Genomic DNA, 26,706 nt, shown 5'->3' on the forward strand with positions numbered 1-26,706 from the left:
TTTTTTTCTTATTAGTTCCTTTGAAATTCTTGACCTTTTGTTCTTCCAGATGAATTTTGTTGTTATTTTTTCTAGGTCAGTAAAATAGTTTCTTGGGAATTTGATTGGTATAGCACTAAATAAATAGATTTGTTTAGGTAGTATTGTCATCTTTATTATATTCATTTGACCTATCCAAGAGCATTTAATATTATTTTATATTAGCAACTTTGCTAAAGTTCTAATAGTGTTCTAATAGGTTTTTAGTTGATTCTCTAGGGTTTGCCATCATATTAACTGCAAAGAGTGATAATTTGGTTTCTTCATTGTCTACTCTAATTCCTTTAATCTCTTTTAATTCCTGTCAATCTCTTATTGACATAGCTAGCATTTCTAAGACAATATTGAATAGTAATGGTGATTGTGGACAACCCTTGTTTCTCTCCTGATTTTATTGGGAATGGTTCCAGTTTATCCCCATTACATATGATGCTTACTGATGGTTTTAAATAGATGCTACTGACTATTTACTTCTATATTCTCTAGTATTATTAATAGGAATGGTTGTTGGATTTTATCAAATGCTTTTTCTGATAATTTTCTGTAATCTTTTTGCTAATATTTTATTTAAGATTTTTGCATGAATGTTCATTAGAAAGATTGGTCTATAATTTTCTTTCTCTGTTATTATCCTATCTGGTTTAGGTATCAGTACTATGTCTGTGTCATAAAAGGAATTTGGTAGGACTCCTTCATTTCCTATTTTTTCAAATAGTTTATATAGCATTGGAGTTAATTGTTCTTTAAATGTTTGGTAGAATTCACATGTATAATTTTATATTTTGAAAAGAACAGTGGAATAAATTTTCTCCCAGATGAAAAAATTGAAGCCATTTGCTGTGAATTTCCTCTTCTCTCCTCTTCATCTCCTATCATTCAAATGACTTTTTCCACTTTCCCCTCTTTCATCCTTGTTTCATGTGATGAAGTAGACTTACTCCTTAACAAGCCTAGCCCTTCTAACTGGTCAAGTGATCCCATTTCTAACCCACCACCTCCAACAGATTGCTTCCACTTATTTTGAGTCTCTGCTTCTCTACTGGCTCCTTTTCTACTGCCTACAAACATGTCCATGTCTCCCCAAGCAGAAAAAACTCACTTAATCCTTCCATTTCTGCTAACTTTTGTTCTCTATCTCTTCTGCCCTTTGTAGCTAATCTGAATGTTATCTACAATGAGTGCTTCCACTTCTTCCCCTCTTACTCTCTTCTTAACCCTTTGTATTCTGGCTTCTGTTCTTATCATTCTACCAAAACTGTTTTCTCAATTTACTCATGATCTTTTAATTACCAAGTCCAGTGGCCTTTTCCCAATCCTCATTCTCCTTGACTTTTCTGCAACCTTTGAGAATGCTGATCATGCTGTTCTCTACGGGTTTTCCAGATACCACTTTCTCCTGGTTTTCCTTCTTCCTCTTCAATTATCCCTTCTCTGTCACTCCTCTTGGATCCTCCTCCAGATCATGTTCTGTCCTGTGCCCTCTTCTTGTTCCCCTTGGTGGTCTTATCAGCTGTCATGGATATAATGACCATCTCTTTGCTAAAGATTCTTAAATCTATCTTTTCTACCCCAATCTCTGGTGACCTCAAATCTTGCATCTTTATCTACTTTTTAGACACCTCAAACTGGATGTTCTAAAGTCAACAGGATGATCTGAGGAATCATCCTGCATTCCTCACCATTGCTCTCCTTCCCCTTCCCCGGTATCCAAGCTTCTACCAAGGCTTGCAGATTTTACCTTGCAGCATCTTTCACTGTCTCCATCCTGGTTCAGTCCCTTATCCTTTCATACCTGGACCACTGCAGTGGCCTGCTCGGAGGTCTGCCTGCCAAAGTCTCCCTGTGCCACCCTTTCTCCATCCACCTACTTTCTCTACTCAGTGACTTCCCTAAGTGCAGGATCCTACTCAGTAAACTCCAGGGGTTTCCCCTTGCTTCTAGGAGCAAGACCAAAATGCCCCGCTTGGCCTTCAGAGGCCTTTTACCTTTCAAGGCTTCTTATGTTTTATTTCTCTCTCTATACTCTTTGATCCAATGATACTGCTTCAAGGGTGTTCCATGTATAAGACACACTCTCTCTCTCAGCTCTGGGCATTTTCTCTAACTGTTCCACATACCTGGAATGCTCTCCCTCCTCCATTCTGATTACTGACTTCCCTGGCTTCCTTTAAGTCATAACTAAGTCATACCTCCTACAGGAAATCTCTCCTCTCTCCCCTCCTCCCCGCCCCCTCCCCCCCCCCCCCCCGCCCCCTCCTCCTTGGTTTCAGTGGCTTCCCTCTGTTAATTATTTCCTCTATATCCTGTATATAAATTGCTTTGTATATCTTTGTATATCTCTTTGAGAGTTTGCCACTTTTTATATCCCCACTGCTTAGCATAGTGTCTGGCACATAATAGGCACTTATTGTTTATTGAAGTAAATTGAATTGAATAAAGATTACATTTTCTGCTTATCTTCTCATTTCAAAGGAGTGCCAGGTGAAAACATTAAATCCTAGTGTAGTCTGTAAGTTTTCAAAGGTTTGTGACCTTTTAGCAATGAATTTTGCTTCTTTGCTCTGTTAATGTACTCTCATTTTTCTGATGAGGAGAATGACTGCTTGATAAAAAATTAACTTTTGGTTCCTTTGTTTCCTATAAATTTTCTAATTTTCTTGTAGAGAATAACTGATTAAGTTGTAGCATATTATTGTGATGGAATATTACTGTGATATAAAAAATGACGAGTTGGTTGATTTGGGAAAAACATGGAAGGATTTGCATGAAACAATGTAGGGTGAAATGAGCAGACCTCAAGAGAACATTGTATACAGTAATATCAATAATATTTAGAGGAAGAAGGACGAGAAGCAACTCAAAATGTAATAACCTCCACTCCCCTTAAAAAAGAAAGAAACATTTGTTATTATCCATCCAACTAGGACAGAATCTTGATTTAATCTACAATTTTACTGTTGATTATATCCACTAATAGCTCAATACCTTATCTCAGTGATATATTACTATGGCTTTTTTTAATTAAAGAATTTTAACTCTTATTTTAATTCATGTTGAGAAATTCAGTTGTTTTTATTTGAGAAACATTTTTTAAAAATTTATACTCAGGCTACTTAATTTTCTCTACATTTTTGTATTATAAACTTAATATCCAAAAGAAATATTATTAAGCAGAATGAAATTTCTAAAATTAAAATCATTTAACTTTATACTGAGGGAAAAATACAGTTTTAAACATTGCAACAATAACATTCATCTGCTCTTTGTCCTGTTCTGAATCCAATAGTGTACTGAAGATCTATTGCCTTTCCTTTTAATATAATTACAGCCAATAAGTTTTGATTCATTTGACTCTGATTTTGTATCACTTTATATATTTAATTTCTTGTGTTTTTATGTTCTTTGTTTCAACTTTTTTTGAATGGTACCATTAATATATTTCACTGGATCTGTGATGTTAAAAAATATGGGTGCATGTTATACTCCGTCTGTTTTGTCTTTGTGGGTGACTCATGTTAATGTCTTTTTCCCAGAGATCTGCTCAACATGCTGAGAGCTTTTAGATTTCTTGTCATTGAATGGACACTAGTGGTAGACATGACTATCCATTGTTTTTGCTATGTCTACTATATTCCTTTTCAGGTCATGCATCTCTGCTATTCTTTATGCTCCTTCTGCTTATTTCTTGATTAGTAAGAGGTAGCAATTTTTTTTTGCATCTCCCAGCAATTACTGAATTAGAAATTCAGTATTTTTACCTCTTTACCTATTGCTCTTTGGATGGCCTGTGGTTTCAGAGATGAGTATTACATAATTTTCAGTTGTATAGCCCCACTGAAAAGATTATTCAAATAGATTTAGATCATCTTCATCCACAGCTGTTCATCCTGGGTGGCTCTTGTTCATCTTGTTTCAAAAGTTTGCCATGAGGCCTTCCTTGATTTTTCTTGCTATTGAGAGAAAGGGAAGGGACCACCCTGCTTGTCCACCTATCATCCTTCAGTCCTGCCACATGAGCAACCCATTTTTTTCTTCCCTGATGATGTCTTTACTCCCATTCTTTGTAGAAATTCCTTGTTGGTTCCGTGTTTTATTATTCACACCCATCATGTGCTTCTTCATTGTTCTCTTTGTAATATTCACTTTTAATTCTTCAGAGGCAGTTGTAGTCTTTGTCTCATTGCTGTATCATAGAATATTAGTATTGAAAAGATAGGCCTTCATGAGAAGCTTTGCCCTTTTCCTAGGACAACTCAAACTGCTTTCTTTCTCTCTATTCTTGGGCCCAATTCATTGTCCAACATCAGAGTCTGTCAGGAATAAAGATAGTGATGAACCAGATCTATGGGTTTATATAATTGAATATTTGTATAATAGGCTTGCTTTATCCACTTGGTTTTTTTCCTGTGTGAATAGTTAGACTGAATTTGTGAGAATAGATCTCGTTTAGTTTATTCTGTAATGTTCTAGGGCTTCATTTAGTTAATATAATATTAACCACAAACAAGTATTTCTGAAGGAATTCTCCACCCAAAATGGAGTCCCTGCTGAGCATTCTACATGAGGTCAGACAATTCTGGCAAACAAATGTATTTTTTTTCCCTTCCTTTTTTTATGCTTTGCTGTGTATTAGTATTCAGAGTGTCGTTGAATGAGTTTATCTTGACATGTGTGGGAGACTCGCTTGTTAGAAGAAGAGAGATGGTAGCATTTTGTTGCAGTAAAGCAAATGCTTGTTTATATTCAGCACATATTAAGCATAAATGGGTACTTGTGTTTTCCATATCTTTCAGTCAGTTGTGTGACTATGAAGTTCTAGTCTACTATAATAAGCTATCATGAAAGTTTGCCTTTTCCTGTTTCATACCTTATGAAAGATTCACCTAATATATGTGCAGATTATTATTCTTAAAATTTTATATAGGGTAGTAAAGCAGGTAAATGGATTGATAGCTTTGGTATTTTCTTTGATGCCCTTTTTTGATAATAAGGTCCATGACTTTTTTTTTTTTTTAATAGCTTTTTATTTACAAGATATATGCACGGGTCATTTTTCAGCACTGACAATTGCAAAAACCTTTTGTTCCAATTTTCCCCCTCTTTTCCCCACCCCCTCCCCCAGATGGTAGGTTGACCAATACATGTTAAATATGTTAAAAGTATAAGTTAAATATAATATATGTATGCATGTCCGTATAGTTATTTTCCTGTACAAAAAAAATCAGACTTTGAAATAGTCTATAATTAACCTTGAAGGAAATCAAAAATGCAGGCAGACAAAAATAGAGGGACTAGGAATTCTACGTAGTGATTTATAGTCATCTCCCAGAGTTCTTTTGCTGGGTGTAGCTGGTTCAATTCATTACTGCTCTATTGGAACTGATTTGGTTCATCTCATTGTTGAAGAGGGCCGTGTCCATCAGAATTGATTATCATATGGTATTGTTGTTGAAGTATATAATGGTCTCCTGGTCCTGCTCATTTCACTCAGCATCAGTTCGTGTAAGTCTCTCCAGGCCTTTCTGAATCATCCTGCTGCTCATTTCTTACAGAACAATAATATTCCATAACATTCATATACCACAATTTATTCAGCCATTCTCCAATTGATAGGCATCTATTCTGTTTCCTGTTTCTGGCCACTACAAAGAGGGCTGCCACAAACATTCTTGCACATACAGGTCCCTTTCCCTTCTTTAAAATCTCTTTGGGATATAAGCCCAGTAGTAACACTGCTGGATCAAAAGGTATGTACAGTTTGATACCTTTTTGAGCATAGTTCCAAATCGCTCTTCAGAATGGCTGGATATATCCTGACTTTTTAAAAAGCCTTTGACATATTCTACTCTTTCTTCTATTTTGAGAAATAATCTATTAGTGTCCTTAATTTATGTGCCTCTAGAATGAGCCTCCCTCCATCTTGCCTGTTCTAGACCAGCTATTTTTTTTCCCCATCTTTGTTTTCTTTAGAGCTGTTTTTACTTCTTCTGTAATACATCATGAATGTTAGGATCCAAACGTGGTGTTTCCATTGTCATTGATAAAGAAGTTTGTTGTAGAACTCTCTTGATAGTGTCTTTTCAGTTTATTTTGTGCATTGTTCTTTTCTTTGTTTTGTATTTAAATGTCCTTGGGATGTGTTGTCTTAATTGGGTCTCTTGTCAAGCTTTTGTAGACTTGTTTTTTCTTCCAGATTTATTTTTGAAGTACTAGTGTTCATAATATCTTAGCATTCTTCTCTGTAATATTTCACAAACGAATTTGCATTTTCTCATGTTTTCCTTGACTGTCAAATCTCTCCATCTGGTAAAGGGGAGAAAGTATATGACAGGTGATGAATTTTCTAGACTATTTCTGGTTCACTGTGACAATTGATATACATCCATTAAACTTCCTTAGGAAATTATGATAGTCTGTTTTGATGTCTGTTCTTTTATCCATTTTTTTGTGTCAGTAATTTCTTTAAATGGACCAGGTTTAGAGTTGTCTCAATTGTAAATCATTATTTTATTTATGTTCTTTTAAGTCGGTATTGATATTGAGCCTTTTCTAATTCAGTAATCTATATGAAACTTATTTAGAAAGGATTCTTACAGTTTCCCATCTACCAAAATAGAATTAAGTTAATTTCCTCGTTTGTGATCTTTTATTTGGTATTTACTGTGCTCATTGCTCCCTGACAGTCTTCTAGAACAGGGATCCTCAAAACTATGGTCGCCGGCCAGATTCGGCAGCTGAGGATGTTTATCCCCCTCACCCAGGGCTATGAAGTTTCTTTATTTAAAGGCTCACAAAGCAAAGTTTTTGTTTTTACTATAGTCTGGCCCTCCAACTGTCTGAGGGACAGTGAACTGGCCCCCTATTTAAAAAATTTGAGGACCCTTGTTCTAGAAGAATGTACTCATAATATATGTGTAACATTTCTCATAATAATGTTTAATCTAATAATCTAATAAGCTTTTTTACCGTTTTTGTTTCTTACTCTTGAATTGTGTTTTGAACATTTGCATAGTCTTCCATTTCATACATCTTTTGCATGTAAGTCACCAAATTGAAGTTTATGTTGATTTAATTTGGGAAGTCTTAGTGAGGGCTTTTTTTTTCTTTGATACCTTTTGTTTTTATACCACTTTTATTCTTCAGTATGTTCTCAGTGGGTTTTTTGAAGAATTTCTCCACCTGCTGATTTCTTTGCAATAGAGATTCCAATTAACATATATTGTGTCTAGGATATACTGCAACATATTTAACATACATAGGACTGCTTGCCATCTAGGGGAGGAGGTTTTGGGAGGGAGGGGAAAAATTGGAACAAAAGCGAGTGCAAGGGATAATGTTGTAAAAAAATTACTCTGGCATGGTTCTGTCAATAAAAAGTTATTATTAAATTAAATTAAATTAAAAAATAGAGATTGCAATTAATTTGTAGTGGTCATTTTGCAAATGTATGATGGGATACAGCAAGAAGAGATGATTAAGTGTCCCATGATAAATATCTTTTTGTTTTCAATTGCTTGAAAAAATAATTTACCCAATTCCTTTATTTTTTCTATATAAGAAAATATGAAAGACCCTTGTGTTTAACTGCAACTTTCTTTAATCTTCTCATTTTATAGTAGGCATATGAAGACTGATATGATTGAGTTCCTTAATTAATTTATCCATTTATTGAAATGTAAGACAAAAATCTTACATTTAGAATGCCAGTAGCTAAATCAGTAATTATATGTGGTCTCAACATGAATTATTCTCATTATTTCTCCTACTTTGTAACTGTGAAAATATAAGAAAATAGTGAAATGAGCAGGACCAGGAAATCATTATATACTTCAACAACAATACTATATGATGATTAATTCTGATGGACATGGCTCTCTTCAACAATGAGATGAACCAAATTAGTTCCATTTGTTCAACAATGAAGAGAACCAGCTACACCCAGCGAAAGAACTATGGGAAATGAATATAAATCACAACATAAGATTTCTACTCTGTTTTTGTCCGCTTGCATTTTTGATTTCCTTCTCAGGTTATTTTTACCTTATGTCTAAGTCCGATTTTTCTTGTGTAGCAAAATAACTGTATGGATATGTATACATATATTATATTTAATATATACTTTAATATATTTAACATGTATGGGTCTGCCTGCCATCTGGGGGAAGGTGGAGAGGGGAAAAGTTGGAACTATGAAGAATAGAGGTAGTTAGTATTTTTATTTGTTTCATAGATTTCCAGTGTCAAAGAACTCACCACCTGTAGAAGACCATAGAGAGTGGGGCCTGATGAGAAGCAGTAAGCCTGTTTGTATTCATTTAGTTAGCCTGATCCTTGGAAAGTAGATGCCTTGTGGCTAGAGCTATGCTCCTGAGGATATTTCAACATAATGTAGAACCTGCTAACTTTTACCTTCTGCTTGAAGAGCCAGCTCTGTAATGAGGCATCAGAGTAGGAAGTTTGTAGAGCACTTTCATATACTTTAATTTATTCATCTTTCCATAATGATTGGATATGCAGATTGTTTTTCTTTCTACCCCACCTCTATACAGATTAAGTGATTATTATTAATGCTTTTTTTTTTTTTTTTAGCAGATCCTTTTTCCCTTTCAATAATGTCCTTGGGATTTAATTCCAGTAATGGGATGGTTGAATCAGTTTTGTATTGTTTTTTTTGAAATGTTTGCCTGTAGTCTCCTGTGAAGTCTGGATTAGCTCCCTGTTGACCTCAGGATCAGCCAGAGTCAGGATCAGCAAAAATTCTTGATCTTTAGGGGGAGAAGTAAAGGAGACAGACAAACCTCCATGAGGCTCACCACCAACCTCCTCTCTCCTCCTCGTCCTCCTCAAAAGTGACTCTGGCTTGTCTTACTCTACCCCCTAATCCCTCCTACAATTATCTGTATACATCAAAAGATCGAGCCAGCACAGAATAGTGGGAAGGGCCATTTTCCAGGCATATGCTAATAGAGTATTGTCCAATAGGTAATTAGCCTTAAGTGCTCAGTTGTCTGATTCCAGTGCACCTATTCAGAGTTTTAGCCCTTTACAGTCTCCACCTGTTGTGAATTTTCATCATGTTCATGTTTTGCTAATTTTATGACTAAAAGGTAGTATAATGTTTCAATTAAATTTTTTTCATCATAATGTAGTTTCTAGACTATTGGATTCACATGAATAAATTAAAAAGGCATCACATGAAAGCACAGCTTTTCTTTAGAAACCAATAATTTATAGTTAAAAGCTATTTATAGCTAAAAGATGATAGACAACTACATTGTAGTTCTTTTTTTGCTATCAACAATTTACCATTTTAACCAAATAAGGTTTACCTTTATCTCATCTTCCCCAATAAATGCAAATCAGTTTTGCTGTACTTATCTTCAGAAGATACAGACTTGGGATACTTGAGTTTGTTTCTGTATTTGTGACTGATGAAGCTGAGGGGCTGGCTGGGGAAGTCCAATGGCAGGAATGGGTGAAGTGGGCTGTGACCCCTGGGTACATTGCTGAGGACAGGGTTGATGTGGGTGCTGCATGTGTTGCATTTGCTGCTGCTTCATTTGTTGCAGCTGGATGTGCTGTAGTTCATGCTGCATTTGACATTGCTGATGCAAATGCTGTTGTACAGTGAGGCTGAAAATGGTGCTGTTGCATTTGTTATTGGGTTTGCTGATCCATCAGTGCTGGTGCATCTGTTGTAGCTGCTGCTGTTGCTACTGTATCTGATGCTTCTGGGTTTGCTCTATGATGGTGTGGGCCCCATGGCTATTCCCATCTAGCCAATTAATGAGGCTGAAATGTTTGTTGGCATGTTGGCTGCCATGGTAACAGTAGCTACAATCTGATTCATTGGTAGTCTCATTAATTAGGGGTTTAGGAACAATTACCCTGGGAAGTGACTATGGATGAATCTGACACTAGTGTGTGTTGAGAAAGAGGAGAAGGGAGAATGAAAAATTAGGAGATGCCGGAGTCTGCTGTACAGAATGAATTGTCTAAGCTTCTGCTATTTTGTAGCAGCCTTGGAAACTAGACTTGCTTAATAAGCAGCAAATGCCTTTAGGTATTCTTTCTTGGCAGCCTCAGTTTTCCTTTCATATCCCTGCTTTTGTCCTTCACCCAGGCTATCCCACATTGTTGCTACTGTTATTGAAACGTTTCCAAAGGTTGCATTGAGATTTTGACCTTTAATTGCAGCTTGTGTATCTCTGGAGAATAGGGCATATGCTGACACTGGTTTCTGTGCTCATTGGGTATTTCTCTTTCTTTGGAATTTTGGGCTTCTTGCCAGAATCTGGAGTAACTCTTCTTTCTCCAATGGCTCTTTCTCATCTGCATTGTCTTTACTGATGAGCTTGATGGAGAAGGAGTTGCTGGTTTGCTTACAGGACGTGAAGGAAATATGTGATGGCATCCCCTAAATTTAATCCCATGTGGTCAGTGAACTGAGATTGGTTGATGGTTGTGAGTTTGGGCAGCAGGAACAAGAGCATCATCATCATCTGGACAATAGACAATGCACAAGGAATGAATTTGATGATATGGCAACTTTTGGGTGTGATCATGTTCAAGGTGCAATCCATTGTCATGGATTATACCATTTTGTACCACAAGATTTCTTGATATTATAATAGAAAGATCCAAGGTTAGAGAAAAAACTGAATTGTAAATCCATTCACTTATGCAGAAAGTGAATCACTGAGATCTTGAAAGTGTAACAGTATATTTGATATTCCCAAGTTAGAGAGGCAGAATGGTCGGTGGGATTTTAAACTCTGTCCCCAAGGCTGAGAGTATGGATTATTTCATAGGCAGTAAGAAAGACACCATTTGCTTCAGCCATATTCAGATTGTTGTTATTGTTTCCAAAATTATGAGTCAGTCAGGACCAAGGTTATATTTTAAGAGAGAGTTTTGATGTCTTTCAGATAGTGCTCCTTTTTTCTGATGAATGTGTATGTGTGTAAGCTCATAAAATTTATTTTCAACAATCCATCTCTTTCCTATTTTGAGCCAGTTGTTAATGCTGGATTTTTAGATTTCTCACTTGCCATTCAATTCAGTAAGCTTTTGTTAAGCACCTTCTCTGTATTTAGACATTGTGCTAGATGCTGGGGATAAGAAAACAAAAACAAAATCCCTGCCCTCAAGAAGTTTATATTTCATGATACATGGATATAACTTGTACACAGATAAGTAAATAGAATGCAGGGAAGTGGTGGTGTGAGTGAACAGAACTCAAGAAGATCTTCCTTAGGAAAGGGCCTTGTCCCCTTCTCTCTACTCAATTTGGCTCAGGCCTTCATCACCTCTCTTATCCATGACTGCAGAAGTTTCTTGATGAGTCATCTTTCATACAGCCATCCAAGTGATCGTTTTTAAAGTTCTCTTCAGATGAGATCACTTCCCTGCTTAAGAAACTTCAGTGACTGTCTATTGCCACCAGGACAAAATGCATATTCCTCCTTGGTCCTAGAAAGTCTTTCACCATCTGGCTCCAGCTTCCCTTTGTCCGACAGCTGTCTTTGGCTTTCTGTCATGTACTCTTCCACAGTGTACCTGGATTGCACTCATTACTCACCACTGCTTCTTAGGGTCCTTACGTGCCCAGGTCAAGTGCCACCCTATCCTTTTTCCCCTCTGCTTGCCAGTGGCCTTTTATGCATAGCTTTTTATTGCAATCATGTCATTCATAACTTTTGATTGCATACATGTTGTTCCTCCCTGTAGAATGGAAGCTGTCTGAGAGTCGGTCCCAGGATTGTTGTTTTTCTTTGTATCCCTAGAGCACAGTGCTTAGCATCTGGGTATTTAATGGAAACTTATTGAATGAATGTAAAAGGCTAGGTAGGGATTGTGTGAAGGGGCAGGAGAGGAAGAAAGAGGAGAAAGGAGAAGGGAGAGAAGAGGAAGGGAGAGGGAGAGCATTGTGGGCATGGGAGAAACATCAATGCAAAGATCTAGAAATGGAGTAAAGAAAATATGGAGCTTTAGGAAAGACATCTGAAATGGTCAGTGAGAACCACTTTGTCATGGGCTGCTTTCAGTTCTGTGATGAGGAATTTGCACCTAACTCAGAGATTTCAGGGAGTCGCTGAAGAGTTTAATAGAATGTAAGCTTCTTAAGGTAGCTGGGTGGCACAGTGGATACAGCACTACCCTTGGAGTCAGAGGATCTGACGTTTATTAGATGTGATCTTCGGCAAGTCTAACCACCTGCCTCAGTTTCTCATCTGTAAAATGAAATAGAGAAGGAAATGGAAAAGCCCTCCAATATCTTTGCCAAGAAAATTTGATGAAGAATCTTAAATATGATGAATATAAGCTTCTTGAAGGCAGAGAGCAAGGACCAACGACCGTTTTGTCTTGTGTCTTGTATATAGTAAGTGCTTACTGGGTTGAATTGAAATTCTCATATCTTTTCTTGGAAGAAAGTGACCTATCTTAAAACTAGATATTTGGTAATTAATATTTTGTTGCCATGTTCACCTCAATATCCTAGAACCAAAAGATTTTTTTAAAAAGATTTTTAAAAGGAGCATAAAAGAAACTTTATTTTTAGGCTCAGAATACACAGTCATTTTCTTAATTTTCTTTTAGAAAAGCCTGAGTTCCCTGTAAGCTCCAGGAGTAGGGAATGGTAAATGATAAAAAATTAGCTAAATGAGTTTGGTTCCACTGTAAGATTCCTGCTGGTTCTTGATTTGTTTCTTCCCTGGAAACTGATAATGTAATTGAACTTTATTTTTAGGTTTAAATAAACATGAAAAGCTACTGAATAAGTATTTCTTTATAGTATTTTGATAACATTTTCTGAGGACTTTGTTGAGAGAGTTAATTTCTTCCTAGTTCAATTTCTGTCCCTAACTGGATAAAGATGAATGTGGTGAGCTTTTTCTTCTCAAAACACAGCCAGGTGATAAAAGTGCAGATCTTTTATTATCTCCAATATAGCCTGGTTAGTTTAGAGGTCTATCTCTCTGCTTGGTTCCAAGAGCTCCCTCTGAATGTCGCCAAATCCAAGGGTTTTGTCCTTCAGCCTCTGCCTCTGCTTTCTTCAGCCTCCAACCAACACAGAGATGGAATGAATCTCTTGTCTCCTTCACTTAGGGCTCGGCTAGCTTTCTGGTGAGTCAGACCAGCTTGGTCTCAGTGGGGGAAGTGCAGGAGCCCAGCCACCTACCACAGTGGTGTGAGATGAAGATGAATCTGGTTGTTCACTGAACTCTCCACTCGTAGCTTCTTCCTCTGAAAACTCTTCTTCTGCCACCAGCCAGCCAAGTGGAAAATATATTCTGCCTTGCCCCATCCTCTAGAAATTATGTATTGCTTTGTAACTTCATAGCTTGACTAAATTACAATTCTGAACCAACTCAAAAAGCATTCTACCTTTTTTCTCCAAAACAAAATAATAGTAAATCCAAATGCAGTAAGTTTCTGATGTATTATATTTAATATCAGGTGCTGGCTCTGTTAAACAGATTTTTAAAATAAGCCACAAATTCCTTTTTCTTCTAGCCACTTTTTAAAAGTCAGCTTATTTAATAGAGACATGATTGCCTGTCTCCTCAAGTGATGATTTTTTAAAAAAATCTTCTCGGTACAAATATATATTTTTTCTAAACTTAGCTTATCCTCTGAATTTCTCTTAAGATAAGTGGTGGTGGTGGGATACATTATGGTGAATACTTCTCTGTTAAGGCAAAGTACAAACAGGTTTTGTTTCATTGTTTTCTTTTCCTTGTCAGATGTGCTTTCTTTGTCAACAGAGTTTATGCACCTCATTTCTCATTGATGGGCACCAAATCATAGTAACTGAAAGCAAAAAAATATAATTTTCTCTGCAGGCCTTTTATTGAGCATTCAGAAATAACTGAGCTGTCTTGGTATGTTGAGCCTATTCTCTAGGAGAGGCAACAGTGGAGAAATTGCTGGCATTAGTCAGAGCATCTGGATTAGACTTTTGGTTTTGTGTTTTGCTACCTGTTTTTCTCCGGGAGAGCCCATGTAGTGTAGTGAGAAGAGATCTGACCTTGGAATTAATCTCTCTGAGTTTCAGTTTGCTGACCTATAAAACTGGGATAGAAATGGATACCTTTAACATCTAACTCATGGGTTGAGGAGATGATGTACATAAAGCACTTTGGTGACTTGAAAACATTAAAGTATAGCTATCTTTGTGACTCTGGGCAATTTACTCCTCTGGTGCTCAGTTTCCCCCTTTATGAAGTTTCTCATTTTCTTTCTTTTCTTTTCCTTTTTTTAAAAGTTTTTCATTTCTAAAAACTATGTTCTCTTCTGCCTTCAATCTGCTTTGAGCTCACAAGAACTACATAGCTAGTAAATATAACATTTTATATTAATATCAGAACTTCCTATGTGAATTAAGAGGAACAAAAAGCTGGTGTTATGCTAGATAACACATTTTAATTACTTGATATGTTGGTGGCATATTAACACTGGGAGATCTGTTAAACATCTCAGGTACTTTAGAAAAAATGTAACTTGTATTACCTACTTAATGGATTCTGTTTTGAAATTATAAGGACAGACACTTGTGATATGAGACTCTTTGTGTCTTATATGTTTTGTTCTTTTTGTAGGAGTAAAACACAAGTCTTCTCTGACAGCTGAGGATTGCTTTGAATTGGGTAAGATAGCATACACGGAGGCCGATTACTACCATACTGAGCTGTGGATGGAACAAGCCTTAAAGCAGCTGGAGGAAGGAGAAGTGTCCACTCTTGACAAAGTCTCAGTTCTAGACTATTGGAGTTATGCTGTGTATCAACAAGGGCACTTGGAGAAAGCGCTCCTACTCACCAAGAAGCTTCTTGAACTGGGTAGGTTAGAACTGATCCTTTCTTGAAGTTATTCCTGAGCTGGCTTATTGAGTTAGGTGAGCTGCCTGCCTTCCCCATTCTTCTCTCTCATATTCTCAAAATAAATTTCTGGGGATCAGTTTTGACAAAACTAATGTGTCACTCTGTTAAAGATGTCCTGAGTTTCTCTATCTATTCTCTTAAGGAATTTCATTAATCACATTGTAAGATGGCTTACTCAATCTAAAACTAATGCTTTATTAAATTATAGCCTGCTTCCTAATTTTTATGGGCATAGAGTTTGGTATGAGGTTTTTGTTTTATATATTGTACTTTTTTTCAAATTACATTGACTTAAAATAAATTTTCCTTCTTGTAGATACTTTGAATTTAAAAATAATGCTAATAATAGTGCTAATGATATGGGAGAGAGATAACATATAATTTGATCCTTATGCAGTTATCACAATTATTAACATATCATAATGTACATTATATGTGACAATAATACAACTTATGCAATATAAATGCTTAATTCTTGAACATTTTATTAGTTCAAAAATAGGGTTTATACCCTATAGTTTAGCTTAGGTTGCCAAATTTATTTTTACTATCTTTATAAAAGAAGTTTACTTCTTAAAGAACCAAAACTGTAGGATTCTCTTGAAGTTTGTCTTGCTGGAAATCTGGTTCACATTTCCTTCCTAATATGTTTGTTATGTGATGCATAACTATTTCTTGGCAGGGCACATGGCATAATGTAAAAGTAACCCTTGAAATTCAGAAAGTATTTTCACTTTGAACTCTTTCTTAATAGAGTAAATTGGAGTCACAAGTATCATAGGTAATATCTGAATGATCAGAAGTCATTTTAGAGTCCATATGATAGATAAAGATTTCTAGATTAATTTTTATTTATGTGATATCACTTTTTCCCTTCAAAAGTTTCAGCCCCCTTGCCTTGAGAGCAGGCAGCTGTGACTAGCAATTCTGTAGTAACTCTTGGTTTCTAGTGTAACTGGAAATTATGAATTTAATTTATTTTTCTCTTCCTTCTCAGAATATCAGAATTAAAAGGCTTCTAGACTTCAGAGGTAGCCTGATTCTGAGATTACTTCTGTGTCATTGCTTTTTTAAATTTAATTTAGCAATCATTGCTTTTGACCTCTGCCTATTATTTTCTTTATACTTAAATACGATTTCTTATTTTTATCTGTATGACACTCCTTTTGCCAATGCAGATTGAAAACCCTCTGTGGCTTAGTTGATTGTCTTTTAAGAATTAGTGAAAAAAAAATTCATCCCACTATAGCAATTCTGATGATTAGTCTCTCTGAACTTCACTATGGAGGCATCATGGCATGATAGTAAATATAGTCATGGAAAGTGTGGGATTGAAGTCAGAAGACACAACTTTGGATTACCTGCCTGTGTGACCTTGGACAAATCACTTTGAAGGCTTCAGTTTCATCATCTGTAAAGTGAAGTAGTTGGACTAGATAATCTCTAAGATCCTCTTGAGTTCTAAATCTAATAGGCATTGATGGACCTAAATGTGAAGTTGTATTTCAGTGCAAGACTTACCAAAATCTGTATTCAATTAGCACTGCCTTTTGGGAATCCAGGGTCATTTCTGTGATATAATGAAGAATCAGAATGAGAGATATTATAGATATTATCCCACGTACTGATAATTTTTTTTTGGGGGGGGGGCTCAGAAAAATCTCCTTTGTTCTGGATAAAGATGAGTAAAACTTTCTTTGCTGATAATCAAAGAAATTGTGGTTGAGTAAATTCCAAAATGTAAGTATAGTATTTGTTAGCCTGAAGTAAATGATTCTCCTTCAGGACTTTTGTGTTATTATATGTGCTGATCCTTAAATATCTGTGGTCTGTCTTTTTTACTGTGTCACTAGATCCTGAACATCAAAGAGCCAATGGTAATTTAAAATATTTTGAGTATATAATGGCTAAAGAAAAAGATACCAATAAATCTACCACAAAATCTGCTGCTGACCAACCTGAGCAGGAAAGTGCTTCAAAGAGAAAGGGACGTGCCAAGGATTACTTGTCCGAAAGGCGGAAGTACGAAATGCTGTGCCGTGGGGAGGGTCTCAAAATGGTAAAGTAGAACAGCCAACTTTGTGTGTGAGTGTGAGTGTGAGTGTGAGTGTGTGTGTGTGTGTGTGAGAGAGAGAGAGAGAGACAGAGACAGAGACAGAGACAGAGACAGAGACAGAGACAGAGAGAGAGAGAAAGATTTGGAATTCAAAGAAGAGGCATCTGGAAATTGACACTCAACATAGGGAAGGTTAAAAGTGCCTTTATACCCAGAGAATAGATAATGAAGTAGTTGCATAGATAGAAATTTTTCTTACAATCATGAACATGACCTCCACAAATTTGTAAACATAACATTTATGTTATCCTAATCATCCTACATGACAAAATTTTTTTTAAGCCATTTCTAGTATAGGCCCACAGAGACTTTAGGCTCCTCTTTATTTCATTTGAGGGCTGTCAATGAGCATTTGTTGATTATCTTCTTCTTGTGGACATGAGAGTAGGTGCTGGGATGTAGAGAAAAATAATAAAACTGTGCCCTTAAGGACCACCTTGCTTTCTATTTCAAACACAGATTCAAGTAAGGTTATTTAGGAATGTCACTCATCATACTATGTAGCATTACTCTTACTAGCACCATCAATAGAAAGCTCAAATTATGATGTTGGAAGGGATCTTGCTGGTCTTGCCTTTGAGACCTTACCAAATCCTGTCTTATAGTATCCTGGACAGGTGGGACTTAGGGAGGAGCCTCACCTCCCATGGAACCCATGCTGTAGCTTATCATTGTCACTGATTTTTGTTCTGTCCTTATCCTCTGGAGCAACAGAAGACAAATCCTCAGTTCAGTCAATAAGCACCTTTTTTGGGAAAGTGCTAGCTGTACAAAGTCAACAATAAGAGACATGGGTTCAAGAAGTTTGCCTTCTACAGGGATGTGATGTATACTTGGATAAGCAAATGTGGCGAATTATACAAAGTCATCATTGGAGAGAGAGCTTTAACTGTGGGTAATGGAAGGGAGGAAGTAGCAAGGTCTTCCCCCAGAGCCGAGATTCGAAGAAAGTTGGGGGATTCTCATGGTAAGAGATGTGAACAGAGATACTTTTCAGTCATAAGGCACAGCCTTTGCAAAAGCACAGAATGGAATCCCATGGAAGGGGCCAATAGAATAAAGGAGTGTGTGAAGGAGAGTGCCATAAGACTGTAAAGATAAGTGGGAGCAAGATTGTGGAGAACTTTAAATGCCAAGTTGAGAATTTTGTATTTTATATTAAGAGGCAATAGGAAGCTAATAAAAAGTATTATTATTATTATTTTTTAAAGAGTCAGAACTATATTTTAGGAATAGCATTTTGGCATCTATATTTTGGAATAGTAGAAGACTCGAATAAGAAGGTCAATTAGGAGGTTGTTGCAGGAAGAAAACAATGAGAGCGTGAAAAGGGGTGATGGCCATTCCCAGAGTTAGTCCTCTCCTCACCTTGCTCCAGTCTTGAGCTATCGAGCTGGATCTTCAGGACTCTCCGTGGCATTTCAGAACAGAGTGCTGGTAACCTCACTATCCCCTGTTCATTGAGAATGTCCCGCTCTGAGCTCTGTGCCCCTCTTCTTACTGGTAACCCTTTGCACATTCCAGTTTCCTCATTGTGGGCTTTCCGTTCTTGCTGCCTCCAGACACAGAGCTTTGCAGACCACAGCTGTTTCTGGCCCATCAGACTAAGAGGTGGGATTATTTGTCCTGCTGGCTTTGCTGATGGTTTCTTTTTCTATTGCCTGGCAGCTTTTAGATGACTTTTTTCGGTGTTCTTCTGAGGTGGAAAAATCACTTACTGTAGATTCTCGTTGGACTTCATGGTCATTAGGTAGTTAGATATGAATGTCAGGTTTTTACTGCAATAGGTATGTAGAAGTTGAGCGGTCTGCTTCCCTTCAGGCAACAACAGTCTTAGCCAGAATGTGGTGCATAGCTTTTAAGTGTTAAAAAGAGGTTTTTGAGATTGCTCTTAGAGGTAATAGACACTGGAGTTTATTGAGCAGAGAAGAGATTTGGTTGAATTTGTGCTTTAGGGCTGTCACTTTGGATACTATATGGAGAGCAGATTATAGAGGGAAAGACATGAGGCAGAAAAACCATTAGGAGACTATTACAATTATCTAGATAGGAGGTAATGAGGGTGTGAAATAGGGAAATGGTTGCATGATTGGAGAACAGGAAAGATATAGGCAAGGTGAAAGTCTTTTTGAAACTTGACTTTGCTATTCATTATGTAGTTCAGTAGTTAGGTCACCTTTCCAGCTTTGTGACACCTGCAAATTTGAAAACTATTTCATTTGTGCCTTATCCAAGTCACTGATGTTTAGTGCTGATCCATGGAGGCCATGCATGAATCTTCTCAGACTGACATTAAACCATTTAAATGACCATTCTTGGGCCCCAGCTAGTTTTGAGTTGATTTAACTCCACACTTAGGAGAGCTCACTTTGAATTATCTTTTTCACAAGAATAGCATGAGAGACTTTATCAGCTGCTTTGCTAAAATCCAAGTAAAAATTTTCACATTGATATACCAGCTTAGTGACTTTATAAACAAAAACCAAAAAAGGAAATGAGGTTAGTTTGACTTAGTCTCTTCCTTTTATGTTTTGCATAAAACATGACTGTGTAGTTATGTACAAAATTCTGTGTTTGGTTGCCCTCTACTTCAAGTTATATTATTTTCTCCATGTTTGAATAAATTCCTTATATTTGAAATTTCTTCAAGCAACATAACATAATATTCTATTCATATATAATTTTTCCTCCCAGCCATCTGTGATTTGATGGGCATCCATTTTTCTCTTTCTTTCTTTCTTTCTTTCTTTTTTTTTTGGCTTTGTTAAAAAAAAGTGCTGCTAAAAATATTTTGGTACATGGGAACTTTTTGCCTTGGACTTCCTTGGGGTTGATACCTATGAGGAGAATTTCTGAGACAAATAAGAAGAGGTGGTTTTTTTTTTTTTTTTTGAGTTTTCCAAATTGAAATGACCCTTTTTTGATGTGACCCTGATGATTCTCTGTAATCATCCCTTCCTTTTCTAAATCATTCTTTCTCTAATGTGGTGTAGAATTTTGCCAGAAATTAAATAAAACTCAGAAGCTTAGAGTTAGTAGGCTTTATTTTTTTTTTTAAGAAAATGAAGACATTTGGCTTTTTCCATCCTTCCAGCATCTTCCCTGTTCTCTATGATATCTTGAGGATATCTAGAAATTGTTTGGGAGAGTGGGTTGAAAAGGTGTCTTTTTAACCAAAAGAAAGTACTTCTTTATAATAAGGAAGCTGCCCAATACTATGAAGAATATGAAGAAATCTTGGATTTTTATTTTGATGAAAAACACCTATTTTTTCTTTTATTGTCTTCTTTGCACACACACACACACACACACACACACACACACACCACCACCACCACCACACCACCACCACCACCACCACCAACAACAACAACACTACCACCACCAGCAACAAAATTCATTTTTCATTCTAAAAGTTGGCTTGTTTTTAATGTCAAGAGGGGTATCTGTCAAAACTCTTTGAGATAGTTGTATTATATGAGAAGTAACCTTCTTGCCCATCAAGATAGATTAAATTTACCTGGTAATTTCTTACTTAACTTTGATTGATTGAATAATTATTGCTAATTACAATACAAAGACTATAGTATTTTCCTGTGACTGAAAGATTTTTCCCTGCATAGCACCAAGCAAATGCATTGTAGCTTCTGCTTTTAAGGTACCCAGTTCATTTAAGGATCTGGGGTTTCCTACAAAATACTTGGAGAATCTGGAGAATTTTGAATTATTTTCCCATATCCACAATATTTTCTTATGTTTTCCTGTTTCTTTCCATTTTATTCTCAGACCCCTCAGAGACAGAAAAAACTCTTCTGCCGCTACCATGATGGCAATCGGAACCCCAAGTTTATCTTGGCTCCAGCCAAACAAGAGGATGAGTGGGACAAACCTCGCATTGTTCGTTTTCATGAAATAATTTCTGATGCTGAGATTGAAATTGTTAAAGACCTAGCAAAACCCAGGGTAAAAATTTCATTTTAATTTTTTGGAGTTTTATAGATAATGCCATGTGGAGGAACTTGGCTTTTTTTTTTTTTTTTTTTTTTTTTTGAAGTCTGACATGATTTTATAGTATTTTTTTCCCCTTTGTAAGACTTTAAGAATGGATTGTACTAGATTGTGACATATCTAACTTATTTTTTCTTGGGTTTATGGCTTACTCTAAATAGAATGTGTGGCTTCTAATGTAGATGTAGCAATCAGATTCTGTTTGTGCCAGTTTTTTCCCCCCACATTTACATTGTAATTGTGTTTGAACCACAACTTGGGAAAAAACATACTTTTTTTTAAAAATAATTCTCCTTTGAGCATTATGCTCAGGAACTTTTTATTTCTGGAGTTTTGTAATCTATTAGTCTGGGAAGGTTTCTGCTTTTTCACACCTTCAATAGAAAATGCATTCAGAAAATGCAGTTGAAGTATTTAGTTTATTTTAGGTACCTTGTTACTATATTTTAATGCTTGCTTATATGTTTGTAGTCCCAACAGTATCATGCACCATTGTAGGGGAAAGTATAACCCATCATTTTGAGTGCTACTGTCCTTGACTCTCATTCCATCCCCTTTTACCTCCTTTTAAGAACTTAATAGCACAAACATGAGCATGTAAATGATAAGAAATGAATTTTTATTTTATGAGAGTGTGACAGGAACTAGACTAAAATGTTAGTTCATGGTCCAGGCCCTCTTTTTTCCCCATTAGCTCATTTTAAAAGATGTTTTGTAATTGTAGAATTAAATAACTGCTTTTGATTGTGTTGGAAAGGGAACAAACTGCCACTATTTGCATACAGAATAAACAGTAGAGGAGATTGTTAATTTAATGTGAATAGCTTCCTTGGTTCCTTCAAAAATGAAAGGTTAAAGTTTCTTGAGCCTCTTAATTGAATTTTAAAAAATCTGAATTAAGCCGTAACAGCTGTTTGAATTGGTATTCTGTAATTTTTTTTTTTTTTAACCAACAGAAGAATACTTTGTAAATTGAGGAAAAATGGCTTACCATGTAATGACTCTCTGCTTTAGCCTTCAGTAATGGAACCCTAAACTCGAAGTCTTATAATTTATAACCTTGTGCAAAAAACTCTATTTATGTGTGCTATCAATTCTTCCCTGAATTTTTGTCTTAGTGAATCATGTCCTATAACAATCCCTACTAGATAATAATAAATTTTAAATGGTGTAGTATGTATTCCCTTGGGAATATTGAATGCAATCAGAGTACACAATTAAATCCGTGTCTAGTCATCTGTCCTTGAAGATGAAGTCTTATAAAGATATTGTAGTTAACAAGTTCCCGATTTTATCAACAAAATTTACTAACCTTATTTGGATCAGCTAGATCCTTCCATTTTGAACTCAAAATTGCTTCACCCAATAATCTTTAGAATTTAAGATGGAATATTTTTTATCTGCTTTTTTCCTTCAGCTGAGAGGAAAATAATTCTAAATGTTGCTGATCTATTTTAAATTGCCTCCTTAATGTATTATTTGCTAGATGATCAACAATTTTAGGAGATCCTTCACTTAGAATTCACAAGAAGAATCAAAGAAGAAATGTGTTTGAGATATCCACTCTTAAAAGATGTAATATCCTAGTTTTTAAAAGACAGATTCTAGCTTAAAAAAAAAAAAAGTTGTTTAGCATGGGATAGAGAACTGATCTCAGAGTCAAGAAGACTGATCAAGTCCTATCCCAATACCTACCATACCCAGTCAGCTCATAAGCTGTAAAATGTTTGTTGATCTGCTTTGAAAGAGGTGTTCTTTATATTAATGAAATCACAAGTCTAAATGTTTTAAAAAATATCATTTTTATAATTACATACACACAAAAATTATAACTATCTTCCTACTCCTTACCATAATCACTTCTTCTCACTTTCCCTCCTCTATCCCTCAAATCCTGTAGGGAAAAAACTCAAAAAACTTAAAACAATCTACTTTGAAAAGCATTGTATCTTAATGAGTTCTTCCTTCCCTGCCCCTTCCCCCAACCCCTACGTCGGGATTCTGATTGGTCGGATAAATGTGATGCAATTTTTGTTTTTATAATACAATTATTTTGATGGTTGGCTTCACAGCTGAGGCGAGCCACCATTTCAAATCCAATAACAGGAGTCTTGGAGACGGCCCATTACAGAATTAGCAAAAGGTAAGAGAGATAAATGCGGAATATTTTGCCCTGTAATGAGTGTTGTGTACTTCCCACAGGTACTGTGCTCATTCAGGGAGAGAAGCTTGTTTACTAAACAATATTTTCATTTTTGAGTCTCCAGCTCAAGTCACCACCATTGTAATACATGTAGAGAAGCCGCTCTTGTGTTTCACAGGTGGAGCCTCTCAGCTAGAAGTGAGGGCTTTAGTTTTTAATTAGTTCCATCCTCATTTTCAGGGAATTAATGTGACATTTTGTAGCTTTCCTCTTGAGATATAAAATATCCCCGGAATTGGTCTGATGTCTGTTTTTTTTTTTTTCTTTGTCCCTGCCAAGAAAACTAGTCCTAGATGAGTATGGCAGCCTGAGATACTTATTAATGTCCATCACATCCAGTGCTACAGAGAATGCAGATTCTCCCCTGTCACTCTAGTATCAGCCTTCAGAAACATTTGTTCATCAGTTACATAAAATCACTTTGCCCAGAGTTTTAATCTGTTTTTGTCCCATTAAGATTATTTTTTAATTTTACAAATTTGCTGACTAAGATTTGGCACTAAGAAAGAATAGTACTTTTCCTATATCTCAAGGCATTTTCCCAAATCCTATAACTTGAACTCAGTTGCCTTATTGTTTTCTCCAGCAAAGTGCCAAAAACAAACAACACAACCAAACAACTTTATTTCAATGATATTTTTAAAAGATGGGTTTCTACCAGTTGTTAATTAGTGATAATTTTCTTCATGAAAGCCATAACTTAAATACATGTTATTCTCTCTGTAGATGAAATCTAGATAAGAAAAACAAAATTCATTCACCTTCTAGAGTTTGGGGACAATCCTGTGAAACACAGTGCTAAAAGTTATTTGTAGGAAGCTTCAAATGACTTTTTAAAAAAAAGTGAAAGGACAACCAATTTGCAACTAAACATATTTATCCAATTCTCCTTGATTTGGAAGTGGCTCCCTTTGCTGCCACCTTTCTAACTATTTTTGCCAATTTGAGAGCATTACATACCATCCAGACCAATCGGAACCTTTCTGATAGTCTATGGCTTGGCAAAACTAAACTAAACCAATCAAACAAACAAAAACCAAAGCCTCCTATAAGAGTAAGTTCTTGTCCTTTCTCTTTTTTGTAGCTGAGCCGGGCTACAGTACATGACCCAGAGACTGGAAAATTGACCACAGCACAGTACAGAGTATCTAAGAGGTAAGGGGAAAACAGCCAGTGCAACATGGGTGAGATGAGGAATTCTCCAGCTGATCCCATCTGGTTTAATCTTCTGGCTTTTTTCTTCCCTTTGTTTTAACTGGGGAGCCAAAGGGAGAATTTAACTGTGCTTATGCTTATTGCTTTTTGGAAAATGTAAAGGAAATGGAATATAATGAAGTAGCATCTTAATAAGATGGTACTAATAAAAGTTACTTGCATACCTGCATGCATTTTCTTAAATGTCCAACATGTCAGAGCTGGTTACTATTAACTCACTTTTTAGGCAAAGTCTGGAGAAATATGATTAAGATTCAAACCTATCTAATAATGATTGTAATCTTTTGAGCTACCTAAAAAAAAAAAATCCAGTGGGAATACCAGATCCTAAATGACAAGGAAAAAAAAAAAAATCAGTCCTGCTTATAAGTGAAGTTAAGCTTTCACTGCAGAATAAATTAATTTACCAAACTTTATGTCATATGCTTTGCTATCTCTTTTTTTTTTTTCTGGAAGGAGAAAAGTCAACAACGAAGTTGTATGATCCCAAAAGGTTAATAATCAATACTTCAAAATAGGAGCTTTGGAAGTGAAGGTAAAACATACTTACTTGGAAATGAGTAGGCAGTTTCAGCATGTGAAGGAGAGGAAATCCAATTGAAATAACCCATTTTGTAGCATCTGTAATTCATCACCTTATTGGTGCTAAGGCTGGAGAGAGGGTCTTAATTTAGCATTTCCTTGCTTTGACATAATTCCACGTCTCCTTTTGTATTAGCTTAGTTTTCAGTCCCTCTGTGTGTGTGTTCTTTTCATAACCAAAATAATCCAGTGGCACTCAATTTGTATTTGCTACAATGTGCTTTTAGTTTGGGCCATATGAGGAGAATTCCATTGAAGGAACCTTCTAAAGGCTTCTTGTTCACAGAATCTGCTCTGTCTGGGGACAGTCTTTCCTTCGATAACATAACCTCTTTCTTCTTTAAAGCTCCCATTTTAAAGAAAGTCTATCTTTTTTCACAGGAATTAGACTTATTTATTCAGGAGACTTCTGTGCAAAATGATCGCCTGTGATACTTAACTGCTAAATGTTCAGATTAAGTTAGTTATTTCAGGGAACTATATGGAGAATAAATAAAAAGTGCAAATTTAGTATATTGGTAAATTTTTTCAAGGCATGTAGATAGGCTTTTTGAATATATTGCCCTTAGGGTTATGGGGCTTTTTGCCAACACTTTATTTTTTTTTTTTTTTTTTTTTTTTTTTTTTTTTTTTTTTTTTTTTTTTTTTTTTTTTTTTTATAATAAATTTTATTTTATTTAATAATAATTTCACATTGACAGAATCCATGCCAGGATAATTTCTACACGACATTATCCCTTGCAATCACTTATGTTTCGTTTTTTCCCCTCCCTCCCTCCTCCCCCCCCCCCCAGGATGGCAAGCAGTCCTATATATGCTAAACATGTTGCAGTATATCCTAGATACAATACATAATTGCAGAACCAAACAGTTCTCTTGTTGCACAGGGAGAATTGGATTCAGAAGGTAAAAATAACTCGGGAAGAAAATCAAAAATGCAAATAGTTCACATTCATTTTCCAGTATTCCTTCTTTGGGTGTAGCTGTTTCTGTCCATCATTTCTCCAATGAAACTCAGTTAAGTCTCTTTGTCAGGGAAATCCACTTCCATCAGAATACATCCTCATACAATATCGTTGTCGAAGTGTATAATGATCTCCTGGTTCTGCTCATCTCACTTAGCATCAGTCCATGTAGGTCTCTCCAAGCCTCTCTGTATTCATCCTGCTGGTCATTCCTTACAGAGCAATAATATTCCATAACATTCATATACCACAATTTACCCAGCCATTCTCCAATTGATGGGCATCCATTCATTTTCCAGTTTCTAGCCACTACAAACAGGGCTGCTACAAACATTTTGGCACATACAGGTCCCCTTCCCTTTTTTAGTATCTCTTTGGGGTATAAGCCCAATAGAAACACTGTTGGATCAAAGGGTATGCACAGTTTGATAACTTTTTGGGCATAATTCCAGATTGCTCTCCAGAATGGCTGGATTCGTTCACAACTCCACCAACAATGCATCAATGTCCCCGTTTTCCCGCATCCCCTCCAACATTCATCATTGTTTTTTCCTGTCATCTTAGCCAATCTGACAGGAGTGTAGTGATATCTCAGAGTTGTCTTAATTTGCATTTCTCTGATCAATAGTGATTTGGAACACTCTTTCATGTGAGTGGTAATAGTTTCAATTTCTTCATCTGAAAATTGTCTGT

The 26,706-nt window shown here is 36.1% G+C and overlaps 1 protein-coding gene and 1 pseudogene across 4 annotated transcripts in view; one reads left to right on the forward strand and one right to left on the reverse strand.

Annotated features, from left to right (window-relative positions):
• P4HA1 (prolyl 4-hydroxylase subunit alpha 1) overlaps positions 1 to 26,706 on the forward strand; it is a 77,575-nt gene that overhangs the window by 36,812 nt on the left and 14,057 nt on the right. For 3 of the 4 annotated variants that reach the window (XM_051982171.1, XM_051982168.1, XM_051982170.1), the window contains exons 6-9: positions 14,643 to 14,882; positions 16,778 to 16,983; positions 20,827 to 21,003; positions 23,121 to 23,191. In XM_051982171.1, the coding sequence (XP_051838131.1) occupies positions 14,643 to 14,882; positions 16,778 to 16,983; positions 20,827 to 21,003; positions 23,121 to 23,191 (694 nt within the window). Of the gene's footprint in view, positions 1 to 14,642; positions 14,883 to 16,777; positions 16,984 to 20,826; positions 21,004 to 23,120; positions 23,192 to 24,335; positions 24,407 to 26,706 lie in introns of all 4 variants that reach the window. The other variant, XM_051982169.1, reaches the window with a different exon arrangement.
• LOC127552303 (TOX high mobility group box family member 3-like) lies at positions 9,420 to 10,909 on the reverse strand (annotated as a pseudogene).

Source organism: Antechinus flavipes, chromosome 2 (genome assembly GCF_016432865.1).
Source record: "Antechinus flavipes isolate AdamAnt ecotype Samford, QLD, Australia chromosome 2, AdamAnt_v2, whole genome shotgun sequence".
Lineage (NCBI taxonomy): Eukaryota > Metazoa > Chordata > Mammalia > Dasyuromorphia > Dasyuridae > Antechinus > Antechinus flavipes.